This window comes from Cololabis saira, chromosome 16 (genome assembly GCF_033807715.1).
Source record: "Cololabis saira isolate AMF1-May2022 chromosome 16, fColSai1.1, whole genome shotgun sequence".
NCBI classification, from domain to species: Eukaryota; Metazoa; Chordata; class Actinopteri; order Beloniformes; family Belonidae; genus Cololabis; species Cololabis saira.
The window spans coordinates 38,179,892-38,193,498 of record NC_084602.1 but is presented as its reverse complement, the minus strand read 5'-3'; the positions used below and the strand labels follow the sequence as shown (position 1 = coordinate 38,193,498).

At 40.3% G+C, this 13,607-nt stretch overlaps 1 protein-coding gene across 3 annotated transcripts in view; it reads left to right on the top strand.

Moving 5' to 3' along the window:
- sash1b (SAM and SH3 domain containing 1b) overlaps positions 1–13,607 on the top strand; it is a 155,425-nt gene that overhangs the window by 122,221 nt on the left and 19,597 nt on the right. For all 3 annotated transcript variants that reach the window (XM_061743926.1, XM_061743927.1, XM_061743928.1), the window contains exons 5-9: positions 3,035–3,075; positions 4,381–4,467; positions 4,547–4,659; positions 4,756–4,857; positions 10,601–10,730. In XM_061743926.1, coding sequence (XP_061599910.1) covers positions 3,035–3,075; positions 4,381–4,467; positions 4,547–4,659; positions 4,756–4,857; positions 10,601–10,730 — 473 coding nt within the window. The remainder of the gene's footprint in view (positions 1–3,034; positions 3,076–4,380; positions 4,468–4,546; positions 4,660–4,755; positions 4,858–10,600; positions 10,731–13,607) is intronic.

The window sequence follows — 13,607 nt, the reverse complement described above, 5'->3', positions numbered from 1 at the left end:
TTTGTCCACGTAGCTCCTCCGTGGACACATCTCTAAAAGACAGGTTGTCTCCTCCTCCTCCCATGATGCTTTGCTGCATCCAGATTCATTCTTGTTGAAAATGTCTCCGTCTCCCAATCTTGCTGTTGCCTTTGGTCTTAATAACTCCCCCCCCTCCGCTTACGTAAATGGTTCTTTGGTGGAAAAGGGGAAATCTGAAGACCGTTGCTTGTGTCTTTCCCTCCTGGCGATATGTTAACCTCTTGGTTACTTATTTCTTATTTTTTAAATCTCCACCTTATTTTGGTTCGCCGGACGTTGGTATTGGTTCTTCCTGCGGTGGGCAGGGACTGACATCAGTAGCTCCGCCCCCCCTGCAGGGGGCCATGGCGATTAAGAGGTTAAAGGCTTTTAACAGAGGAGATCACACATGCAGATGATCAATAGAGGGAATGCGCATGACGTCACAGATGAGACTTCACAGCGGGTTTCGCCCACTGAGTGTCAGAAAGACTGAGTGTCAGAAAGACTGAGTGTCAGAAAGACTGAGTGTCAGAAAGACTGAGTGTCAGAAAGACTGAGTGTCAGAAAGACTGAGTGTCAGAAAGACTGAGTGTCAGAAAGACTGAGTGTCGGAAAGACCGAGTGTCAGAAAGACTGAGTGTCAGAAAGACTGAGTGTCAGAAAGACTGAGTGTCAGCGTAAACTTTCAGTTTGACCAACTGGAAAACATCTAAAATGGGAAAGAGCTGTTGTGCGATCGACTGTACTCATAGATTTAGCAAGAAATCAGAGTTATAGTTTTACAGACTGCCGAAAAATAAGCTTAAGAGAGACAAATGGATCACTGTAATTCACAGAAACAACTGGATTCCAGGCACCGAAACGTGGATTTGCGGTTCCCATTTTGTATCAGGTAATGTTGGATTTTTGGGTAGCTAACGTTAAACGGTCAAATCATAAAGTTCGGTGTCCTCATCACTTTAATTTCTACAACAAATCCTGCCTTGAAGTCGGACCAAGCGTCAAGACTTTTGTAAGCCTTCAAGCTTTGCTTCGTGTATTTCCCCGGCGTAGAAATTAAGTACATATAAATATCAGGAAACTGGATTCGTGGCCAAATATTAATGTCCATGGACCACTGGTTCTTGGTAACTGTACCAAATATTAATGTCCATGGACCACTGGTTCTTGGTAACTGTACCAAATATTGATGTCCATGGACCACTGGTTCTTGGTAACTGTACCAAATATTAATGTCCATGGACCACTGGTTCTTGGTAACTGTACCAAATATTAATGTCCATGGACCACTGGTTCTTGGTAACTGTACCAAATATTAATGTCCATGGACCACTGGTTCTTGGTAACTGTACCAAATATTGATGTCCATGGACCACTGGTTCTTGGTAACTGTACCAAATATTAATGTCCATGGACCACTGGTTCTTGGGGTAACTGTACGGGTCACTGTCAAGTCCAACTGACGCTAATTTAAGCCGATAATCAGCTGTTATCCCGTCTTCTCCACTAGTTGCAGCTGTTTTTGCTGATGTTTTACCACTCAGTGAGAGTAAGGGGGCTGGTCCAGTGGGGAAGTGACGTCCCCTACTGCAGACCCTCTATAATTGAGGTGATCGATTGAGGATGTTTTCACCCCTGAGTGACCGACCACGTCTCTCGAATCGATGAGGATTTAGTAAAAACCAGAGGTGAAAGTAAGCCAGTACGATCCGGTACTCTGCATGGAAGGGAGTGTTTGATTTATTGTTCACGTAACGTTACTTTTTATTTTTTCACGACCAAACCACACACTTTATTTATGTCATTTGCACCGACGGGCAAGGACAAAAAATAAATGATTCCACCAAAATTCCAAAGATTTTTGTGGTTGGTTGACACATTACCAGCATATTTCAAACATGCTGGTAAATAATCACACGCCAAATAATCACAAATATGATATTTGTGATTGGTTTTCATTCCTTGTTTCAGGAAAAAAAGAAAAAAGCGTAAAAAATGTTGAAGTAACGTTTTTTATTTAATGTTTTAAGTGTTTTGCTTAAAAATGCTTAAGAAGTTATTTTCCATTTCAATGCACACATTGTAAGAGACATTTTGAGACATTTTACTCATCTTTTACGCTTCTTTTATTTATGTGCCCAATGCTCTGAAAATTCAAAGACAGAGACTTGTTGACTGTTCAGCTGCTGATTAATTTAACTGTAAATTTATTCTAATTTGAAACAAAACACATTGTTATGATTTTGAAAGTTTTGTCAACATTTACAATTTATTCTGTGACAACCCTTGGTCTGGACTGGCCTTTATTTACACCATTTAAATAAATCATTTGCTATAGGCCTACACAGTGTTGTGTTTCTAATTTCTACACCGTACAGGCGTTAGAAAATTGAATGCGTGTTCAGGGATGAAGAAGCTGGTGGTGGGAGGAGAACAAGCGATGAAGGTTGGGGTCGTAGTACCAGCAAGAACTTGAATCTACTTTCACCCCTGGTAAAAATTGCTGCACCGTCAGAGAGGAGAATCAGCTGAGAGAGACTGACGTGCACAAACAGACCAGACAGGGGGAGGTTTGGGCCGGGGGGGCAGAGCCAAACCCCGACCCGAGGACAGAAGGGCTGCATTGTTCCCGCCATGGCCGTGGAGCGCTGACCTCTGTCCGGCCGCCAGGATCTGCCCGTCTGTTTCATCCACCGCTTCCATCTCCTCCTTCTCCTCCTCCTCCTCCTCCTCCTCCTCCTCCTCCTCCTCCGCCGCCGCGGCGACGCCGTCGTCATGACGCTCACGCCACTTCTGTGATTCCTTAGTTTCTCTCTCTCCTCGTCTTTTTTTTTGTTTTGTTTGGGTTGTTTTTTTCTCTTTTAAAATCTGACGCCGGCTGAAAGAACAGAAAAGCGGCTGAGCTAGGGACATGTTGGGAGAGCAGGGACGATGAAGAAAATCACTTTGGATTACAGGTACCGCTGCGCCGGCGGGTCAGGGCTCCCTCCACCTCTCAGGTCACGTAAACGCATCGTTTTATCTGTTTCAGGTTTCCTGTTCACAAATCCAGCTCCGACGATGGATCAGGAGGTAAGATCAACCTTTATTAGGCCGTAGCTTTAAAATGCCTTTGTGCTAAACTAAAAGGTATATAGGACTGTCTCAGAAAATTTGAATGTTGTGATTTTCTGTAAAATCACAATAAGAAAACTCAAATATCCTATCTCAAAAAATTAGAATATTCTGGGAATCTTAATCTTAAACTGTAAACCATGATCAGCAATATTAAAATAATAAAAGGCTTGCAATATTTCAGTTGATTTGTAATGAATCCAGAATGTATGACATTTTTGTTTTTGTAATTGCATTACAGAAAATAAAGAACTTTATCACAATATTCTAATTTCCTGAGACAGTCCTGTAAATGTAGTTTTGTCCCCTCAGCTATTATTGCCCTAAATAGGAAATGATTTTCCATCCTCAATCTAGGTCTATTTATTTATTTATTGTTTTGCTTATTTATTGTTTTGTTTGTCCGACAAAGTTTTTGTTTTGTTATTCTCCTGTTTGTCTTGTGTAACTCACTGTACTGTATGGTGTTGTAAGTTTCTACTTTTTACCTGCAAACAAATCTACTTTCGGGTATCAATAATGTACGACGGAGTATTAGGGCCAAACTAAGACAAAAAAATTACAAGAATAAAGCCGTAATATTACGAGAATAAAGTAGTAAAATTAGGAGAATAAAGTCGTAATTTATGAGAATAAAATCGTAATATTATGAGAATAAAGTTGTAATATTATGAGAATATAATTCATGAGAACTCGTAACAGGAAGAGCATCTTCTCCCTGTGTTAAAATGAGGAATATTGAGCATCTTGTGAAGTTATATTTATATATTTATAATATATTTAATATTACGACTTTATTCTCAAAATATTACGACTTTATTCTCGTAATATTATGACTTTATTTTTTATTTTTTGTCTTAGTTTGGCCCTAATACTCCGTCATAATAAAGTTACCTAACCTAACCTTACTTAAAAATTCAGAATCAGAATCAGCTTTATTGGCCAAGTTTGAACATGTCCGACAAGGAATTTGACTCCTTTTATTTTGCTCACAGATTTAAAAAGTAGCAAACAGTAAATAAAATAAACAAATGTGGCTCTTATTGACATATATAAAATTAAAAAAAGTGAACGGTGCAGCAGAAGGAGCTAGATATGATTATTGGAAGGTGCTATATGTTATAAAAGATATAACATGCCTCATTCTGCAACTTCGGCCTGAATATGACAGAAGAGAATGTTTTTCAGTGATGACCCCCCCTCATTACCAGATACTGGTGCATTTGTGTTTTAACAATTGATTGATCTGATGCTCATTCGCAGGAAAATGGGACGCGAAGAGGAAGAGCAAATCTTTCTGGCAGAGTTTCCGTAAGTCTCAGAAAGGAGCGGTGCGTCAGATTTCCAAAGGTAAAAAAAAAAGGAAATATAGACTCAAGAACGTCCCAGGTGGTGTGTTTTTATTGACGTTTCCCGCCCGCATTGGCAGGGGACGACGTGGGTTTCGTGGCCAGTGAAATCACCATGAGTGACGAAGAGCGGATCCAGCTGATGATGATGGTGAAGGAGAACATGATCTCCATCGAGGAAGCTCTCGCCCGGGTACGGCGCGTTCTCACGGCTCTGACCTTTGACCCCGGGACGTCTTTAAGCTCCATTTATCTATTTATCTTATTTATGTTTCGTCCCGTCTTCCAGCTGAAGGAGTTTGAGAGCCAGAACCGGCAGACGTTCAGGTCCGACGCCCCGGACTCGCCCGACCCCTCCAGCCCCGGAGCCAACGAGTCCTTCGGCTGCAACGTAAGTCTTTTTTCTTTTTTTTTTTTTCCACAATCTGTTTATTGGAATTTTCAAATAAAACAACAAGATTACAATGACATTGGTCAATGGAGTAGTAATGATGCAACGATGCAAGAAGCAGGCAAGATAAAAACGGAATAAGAGCAAAAATAAACCAAGACAGGACAAATACTACAAACTATATTTATATATTTATATATATTTATATACCACAGTCACTCTAATGTACATTTTTTCTGACATTCTTATATTTATATATTTTTGGTACATTTTTTGCACATTTCTTATACATATGAGACACGCCCCACTTATCTGTTTATTTTATTTTATTTTATTTTATTATCCTATTTTATACTTCAACGTCTTGCTGCTCAGTTGCCTTGAAATGACCCCTCGGGGATAAATAAAGTTTTTCTGAATCTGAATCTGAATCTAAAGAACAAAACTCAAGACGAAGACTAAAGACAAAAAATAGCTTAATAACATAAAAGTATACAAATACAGTATATGAATAATAACACAAAATACTAGAAAATAAAGTAATAGCTGTTGGTCAGTTCGGGATCTGTCATGTCTCAACTATATCACTGAAATATGTTGAAGTACAATCTCGAGAAAAAAGTTGAAATGTCGAGAAAAAAGTCAAAATGTCAAGATTAAAAAGGAGAGGAAAAAGGAAGAAAAAAAGAGAAAAAAAGGAAAATAGAGAAAAAAAGAAGAAAAAAAGGAAGAAAAAGGTCAAACATTTTTGAAAAAGTCCAGCTCTTGAACATACACAAAAAACGGGTCCTACGTCTTGTAAAATTTTCCAAGGGATTTTCAAAACGCATCTAATCTTTTCTAGTCTAACAAAATTAAGGACTTCTCTTATCCATACTGTGTGCGAAGGAGGAGTTGGACATTTCCACTTGAGTAAGATCAAGCGCAGGGGCGTCAACTGGGTATGAAGGTACGGCAGCCGCCACACCTCGGCTTCAGGGGAAAATGTAAATGTTTGTTTTTTAAATACATTTATGGAATTAGTCTTTTTCTATTTGTATTGATTATTCTATTACTTAATACATATAGAATAACTACAAATGCAAATCAGAACAACATGATCGATTTCACTAGTTATTATACACTGCAAAAACTCAAAATCCTAACAAGAATATTTGTCTTATTTCTAGTTAAAATGTCTCATTTTTAGTCAATCTCATTACATTTAAGACAAGACTCAAAAACAACAATTTTCACCTGTTTCAAGTAGATTTTCACTTGAAATAAGTAGAAAAATCTGCCAGTGGAACAAATTTTTTTTGCTTGTAATGAGAAGATAAATCTTGTTCCACTGGCAGATTTTTCTACTTATTTCAAGTGAAAATTTACTTGAAACAGGTGAAAATGGTCAAATAACAAGTTATTTTTCTGGTAATGACTCTTGTTTTAAGTGTAATGAGATTTTTTGACTAAAAATGAGACATTTTAACTAGAAATAAGACAAATATTCCTGGTAAGATTTTGAGTTTTTGCAGTGAGCGAGACTGCATTTGAAAAAGTTCCAGTTTTCTTGACCACACAGATAAGCTACATAAACTTCTGTGATGAGTATTTGCTGGACGTGTTGATTGATACTCTAGTTAAGTTCTGTGACTCGTAACCTTGCCGTACCTTAGCTTGGACTGAATTGACGCCACTGATCAAGCGTCTCGCTAGTAAAGTAACAAATAAAGCTTCTGAGGAGGTGAGTGGTGTTGTGGGTGGAGAAGCTACAACGTAAGTCTCAACGGGTCGGCCGGTGCCGAGGCTCCTCTCTGGCCCGGCCCTGAACCCCCACCCCCCTCCAAAGCCCCGCAGCTCAGGCCCGGCCGGCGGACTCTATTCATGGCTGTGAAAGCGCTAACCCCCCATTGTGCTGTGGCGGGCGGCGGATTCAGCCGGGGGCTCCGGTTCTGCAGGACGCAGCTCTTTTCTGCATGGCAGGGGCGATTAGGGGGCTCAGGTCCAGGCCACATTTTTCAGATTCGTCTGGATCGGCTGACTGTTCCTCTGTTCTCTTTGTGCTCGCTCGTCACTCGCGTGTTTGGGTGTCGTTTGTGCGGTTCTGATGTTGATTGTGCGTCCGCCCCGCGGTGCCGTCGCCTGAGGAAGCAAAGGATCTTAGAGGAGTTCGTACTCACGTCAGCTCCGACGTCCTTCCACGTCCTGCAGGTCGACTCCAAGATGATTGTTCTGCATCGAGCTGCCCAGTGCATGATGGGACAGGAGATCAGATATCAGACTTCTGGCTCCGCCCCTTCACTTCCTGGATTTAAGATGAGATTATTCGAGTGATCTCCCAGAAGACACCTCTCCAAAGCCACAGAATGTTTGCATGGTCGCCGTGAGGCTTATGCCCCGGCTCCACCCCGCCCATTCCCGCGGATGGCGTTTCCACGCTCGGTTTACACCTGGCCACACTGCATGCGACGCGAGCGAGCGTCAGCGTCAAAAACAATTCCATTGCTTTATTTTCTATTGGACTGTCCAAACTGTCTGCGAGCGACGCAGCGCGACGTTTTGAGCTGGACTTTTGTCGGCTCTGCTTCTATTTTCTTCCTGTCGCTTGCGTTGAAAGCCGGTTGAAAGCGCTGTAGGAAACATTCAATACAAGAACCTCAATAAAGTGGCAGCTGCTGGAGAGCTGGAAGGTTCTGATAAGATAATAAGATATAATAATAAGATAATATATAGGAATAGGATAATATTTCTTTCTGCCACTTTATTGAGGTTTTTGTAGTGAAATAAGGAGGAATCATAGAGATAGCTTCTCATTTCAACTAACTGGATCAGCCGTTCCTCATCATGACTGTTTCCTACAGCGCTTTCAACCGGCTTTCAACGCGAGCGACAGGAAGAAAATAGAAGAACATTTAAATATCACAATATCAAGCTTGTTTTCTGTTTAAAAAGTACAAACGTAGGAAGATTACAAATGCTCGCCCATCTTTTACTTGTTTCTTTACTCTTTTAGGAGTAATTTTAGGAGTTTCTTTCAGGAGCGCACGGGCGGGTAGTGCGGTGAATAAAGGTTGATTTATGGTTCCGCGTAAAATCGACGGCGTAGCCTATGGCGTGCCGCGTACCCTACGGCGTAGGGTCTGCGTTGGTATAACGCGGAACCATAAATCAAAGCAAGTTTCAGCTGTCAATCAAAAGAATGTGGTAGAACGTGGGGGCCCATAAGGCTTTCAGTGTGGACAGAGAGCGTCCGATGCCACGCAGTGCAACGCGATAGTCGGACGCTCGCGTGCAGTTAGGACAGACTGTTAGCTGAACTTTCCCGTTGAGTTAAACTCGTAGACAGTATAAAACAATGGACGAAAGTGTTCGGTTACGTGACCCATTGGTTTCAGCCGACGGGAACACGCCCACCGCACGTCAATCAAAGTTAGCTTTGTTCTGGCCGAACTAGAGATGCACCGATCAGGATTTTGAGGGCCGATCACCGATCTCCAAAACCAGTATCTGCCGATCACCGATCACAGCATGAAATCCATAAATTCTTCAATATTGTTGTCTCATGTACAACACTGACATTGTATTATTAGGTATCAAAATGAGGAGATGAGAAAGTATCATGAATTGACTGTTTTCCTTCAGGCTGAGGCAATATGCAATATTTCACCCTCTACAGACTCTTAGAGACGATTTAGACTCAGTTACAAAGAGTAAATGTAGCTTACTAGCTTAAACTTTCTTGTGGTAATAAATGTGTACAACACGTGCACCAACACAGACAACAGCAGATATTTCACTCTTTTAGTTGATCAAAGTTGTTAACTATAAACTTTTTAAAGTTTTCCTGTGGAAAAAGGCATTAAATCTTAAAATAAAAAATGAATAATGAATTATTAAGCTTTGTGAAAGCTTTAGCGGTAGCATCCGCCGCGTGTGAGGAAACTGCACACATGAACTCCAAATTTCACTGGTGAAGCGACTGACACGACTGTCATCCTGCATAAGGCTGTGGATGTGACTGTATATATTCTGGTTTAACTCCGGTGGGATTTCATCAGTGAAATATTAATGACTCAGCAGCGCGTACCGCAGATATGAGCAGCTAACGACGCATTTAAACCCGATGTAGGCAGCCAACTTTGAAAACTCAATATGCTTCGTGTGAGAAACTTTCAAATCTCTTATCAGCTTCGTTGAGTTGAAATTCTTTTATAACTTTCCTCCTTCGGGATATTTCCTTGGCACACACTTTGCAAACTGTAAATTTGTCGTCGTATTGGGACATTGTAAAACTCCCGTACCGGCGAGGCCGGTCACGCCCCCTCAGGAGACCTGGGTGTGAGATGTGGGAACGCATTGTTGTTGTAAACGCCATCAGATCGGCTGCTTTGAACTATTATTTTGAGAACGCCGATCAAAACCGTTAGGGGCCTTAAAGGGCCGATACCAATTGGTGCATCTCTAGGCTGAACCCCGTCAATCAATCAATCAATCAATCACTTTATTTGTCCCTAAGGGGGCGATTAGTTTCGCGACAGGAGAAGCACACAATGGTAAATACAGGACTGTCTCAGAAAATTTTAATATTGTGATAAAGTTCTTTATTTTCTGTAATGCAATTACAAAAATAAAAATGTCATACATTCTGGATTCATTACAAATCAACTGAAATATTGCAAGCCTTTTTTTATTTTAATATTGCTGATTATGGTTTACAGTTTAAGATTAAGATTCCCAGAATATTCTAATTTTTTGAGATAGGATATTTGAGTTTTCTTAAGCTGTAAACCATGATTAAAATAGAAAAATAAAATCTATTTTTAACAAGAAACAGTATAAAAGGTCATCGTCTGGGTTATCAGACAACGTCACTGCGGTTGGCGTCACACATTTATACGTCAGGTTGTATCTTTGCTGACTGTCAGTCGTGGTGCTTATGGGTCCGGCCCCGTTGTGGCCAGTACTCGAGTTGTAAAAATAAACCAGGGGGGATGGTGGATTTTATCATATGGGGACAGATAATTTGTGCTGATTACAAATAATGTAATATATTACAAATAATAGCAGTGACCAAAACACCTGCAGAAATACTGCAGGAATGACATAGCAGCAGTTAAATGCAGCCTTCTGTAAGCTTTAAATATCCACTGGGCTTACATCAAATACATCAAAACACAACAATAAAAAACACTTTTCTGAACTTATCAATATGACTCTGTCCTTCACAGGATAAGTAACATGGATCACTGCAAAAACTCACAATCTTAACAAGAATATTTGTCTTATTTATAGTTAAAATGTCTCATTTTAGTAAAAAAAAATCTCATTACACTTAAAACAAGACTCATCACTAGAAAAAACAACAATTTTCACCTGTTTCAAGTAGATTTTCACTTGAAATAAGTAGAAAAATCTGCCAGTGGAACAAGGTTTTTTTGCTTGTAATGAGAAGATAAATCTTGTCCCACTGGCAGATTTTCCTACTTATTTCAAGTGAAAGTTTACTTGAAACAGGTGAAAATTGTCAAATAAGTTATTTTTCTGGTGTTATTTTTCTGGTGATGACTCTAAATGTTGAAATAACAGTAAAACCACATTCATTGATGAAATGACATAAGGGATGGAAAGGAGGGATGGCAGTTTTACAGGGGGATGATTTGGACCGTTTTTATTTCAGGGGGGATGCCGTCCCCCCTCATCCCCCCTCAACTCCAGTACTGGTTGTCAGATATAAAAGCGCTGGTTTCTGGTTTCTCTCCGTCAGCCCGGTGACCTGTCTGACAACGAGGAGGAGCTGCTGACCTTCAGGAGGCTCCACAAACTGGTCAACTCCACCCGGAAGGTCAAGAAGAAGCTGATCAGAGTGGACGAGCCCAAACGACCGGGAGCAGAAGGTACTGAGACCCGGGTAACGGCACCGGCGGTGGTGGTGATGGTTTCGTTAGGTCTAAACCAGGGGTCGGCAACCCGGCTCTTTAGCGCCGCCCTGGTGGCTCCTGGAGCTTTAAAAAAAATGTTTGACCTTTTTTTTCTTCTTTTTTCCTTTTTCTTCTTTTTTCCTTTTTTCCTCTTTTTTTCTTCCTTTTTCCTTTCCTTTTTAATCTTGACATTTTGACTTTTTTCTCGACATTTCAACTTTTTTCTCAACTTTTCGACTTTTTTCTCGACATTTCAACTTTTTTCTCAATATTTCGACTTCTTTCTCGAGATTGTACTTCAACATTAATCTTGACATTTCAACTTTTTTCTCGACATTTCAACTTTTTTCTCAACATTTTCGACTTTTTTCTCGACATTTCGACTTTTTTCTCGACATTTCGACTTTTTTCTCGAAATTTAGACTTTTTTCTCGAGATTGTACTTCAACATTAATCTTGACATTTTGACTTTTTTCTCGACATTTCAACTTTTTTCTCAACATTTCGACTTTTTTCTCGACATTTCGACTTTTTTCTCGACATTTCGACTTTTTTCTCGAAATTTAGACTTTTTTCTCGAGATTGTACTTCAACATTAATCTTGACATTTTGACTTTTTTCTCGACATTTCAACTTTTTTCTCAACATTTCGACTTTTTTCTCGACATTTCGACTTTTTTCTCAACTTTTCGACTTTTTTCTCGACATTTCAACTTTTTTCTCAACATTTCGACTTTTTTCTCGACATTTCGACTTTTTTCTCAACTTTTCGACTTTTCTCTCGACATTTCGACTTCTTTCTCAAAGTGCATAATGAAAAAAAAAATCTTCCCCCAGTTATAACTAATATAGAAACATGCAGCATGTGTTGCTTCATCCTACATGTATTTGTTTTTTGTGTTTTTGGTCCAATACGGCTCTTTCAACATGTTGGGTTGCCGACCCGTGGTCTAAAGGAAATATCAGTAATTACAGGAGCTGTAATAGCTGGTATTTAATAACAGCCCACGTTCATGACCTTGGTGACCCGTGAATCAGCACCAGGCCCGTTGAGGCAGGACGGCGGGTCCTCGACGGCCCAGAAACTGGACCAACCCGGGCTTGAAGTGTTCGTTTCCTGTTTGGCTTTGCGTGTCTGAAGTCACGCTGGAGGAATCTTGGCCCCCGGCCCTGGTTTTCCAGCGTTGCTCTGGTTCACTGAGGGTTTGTGGAGGTTAGCTCGGGTTCTGCCCTCCCAAAGCCCAGTCCCTGCCGCAGCATTTCAGTTGGGTTGAGGTCTGGATGTCTCCGTCGTTCCAACGGGCCTGTGGTCTGGTCTGATGCATTCTTGCAAAGCCTCGGCCGTGACTCCATCTTCTTTTTCTGATAAAAGCTTTTCCAAAGAAGCCGCAGTCGTTCAGTTTGCTGACTAAAGTCAGGCCTGCAGCTCTGAGACGAAGCTCTTGTTTTGTTCCTGTTGAACATGCACTCCAGCATGAGCAGAGCTGGTAGAGGAGCCAAAAACTGTACTCAAGTAAAAGTACTGTTACTTCAGAATAATATGACTCCAGTAAAAAGTAGTCATCCAAATAATTACTTGAGTAAAAGTAAAAAAGTACTTGGTGAAAAAACGACTCAAGTACTGAGTAACTGTTGCGTAACGTCTGATTTATTTTTTAACACAACCATTCAAACAGACAAAAGTACAAAATAATCATCTTCAGGCAAATTAGATCAATAAAATAATAAAATTAATTAAAATGAATAAAAAATAAAAAATTGCTTAAATTAAAACAATCTTACAGTAAATTCAAGTACTTTAATAAATAATAAAATAAATAAAATAATAACAGAATAAAAAATAAATTAAGCAAAAGTAGCACAAAATTTCCAGTCTTTGTACTTTTCTTTTTTAACCAGCAGAACTAGAACAAACATGAACTCATAGAAACTCTGTGTGTGTTTGAGTCTGTGTAAATGTGACAAAACATGCAAAAACAAACATTTTTCCCAAAGGATCACCCAGTGATGTCATGAGATTGACGCGTACGCGGATAAAAGGGATAAAAGAAAAGTAACAGCTCAACGTAGCCTAATGTAGCGGAGTAAGAGGAACAGTTTCTTCTTCACAAATCTACTCAAGTAAAAGTAAAAAGTATAGTGATTCAAAACCAAAACTTACTCAAGTAAATGTAACAGAGTAAATGTAACTCGTTACTACCCACCTCTGAGCATGAGCATGTAGCATTTGTAGCTCACAGAGAGCTCCGCCGCCGCCCAGAGAAAGGAGGGAACCTGCTCTTTATAGCCGGGCCTGGGCTGCAATAAATAGGCAGCGGCCCCTCCTGCGTTTTGGGGTCCGTGCCCAATAAAGGTGCTATTCCTTATCACAGAAGGGCCGTAAATGCAAAGCCTGCTGGGGATTTGAGTCATCGTGGAGGTTCCTTTGTTTCAAAGCTTGTGGTCAGCTGTGGGAAATTGAGGCTGGCCTCAGATTTCGGCCTCAGAATTGAAATTAAGTCTTTTAATGTTGAACACAAGACTATGGCCCAACACGGGTGTGGTAGGTGTGCAGGGCTGGGGATCCATTCAAATGTCAAGAATCGATTATCAAGATTTGATTCGATCCGATTCGATTCCGATATTGATTTGGGTTAGTGTTATTAAAACTGTTTTTTCAGCTGTTGCATGAATTATGACTGTAGTTATGCAAAATATTACTACTAGTATTATATTGAGATTCAACAGCAAGTATTGCAACTAATGATGCTGTAAGGACCAATCAGCTCCCAGAATGCTGATAGAACTGAAACAGAAACATCGTGGGGCAGAATTATCAAACAGATCCAGGGAGGAAACAGAGACGGATGAAAT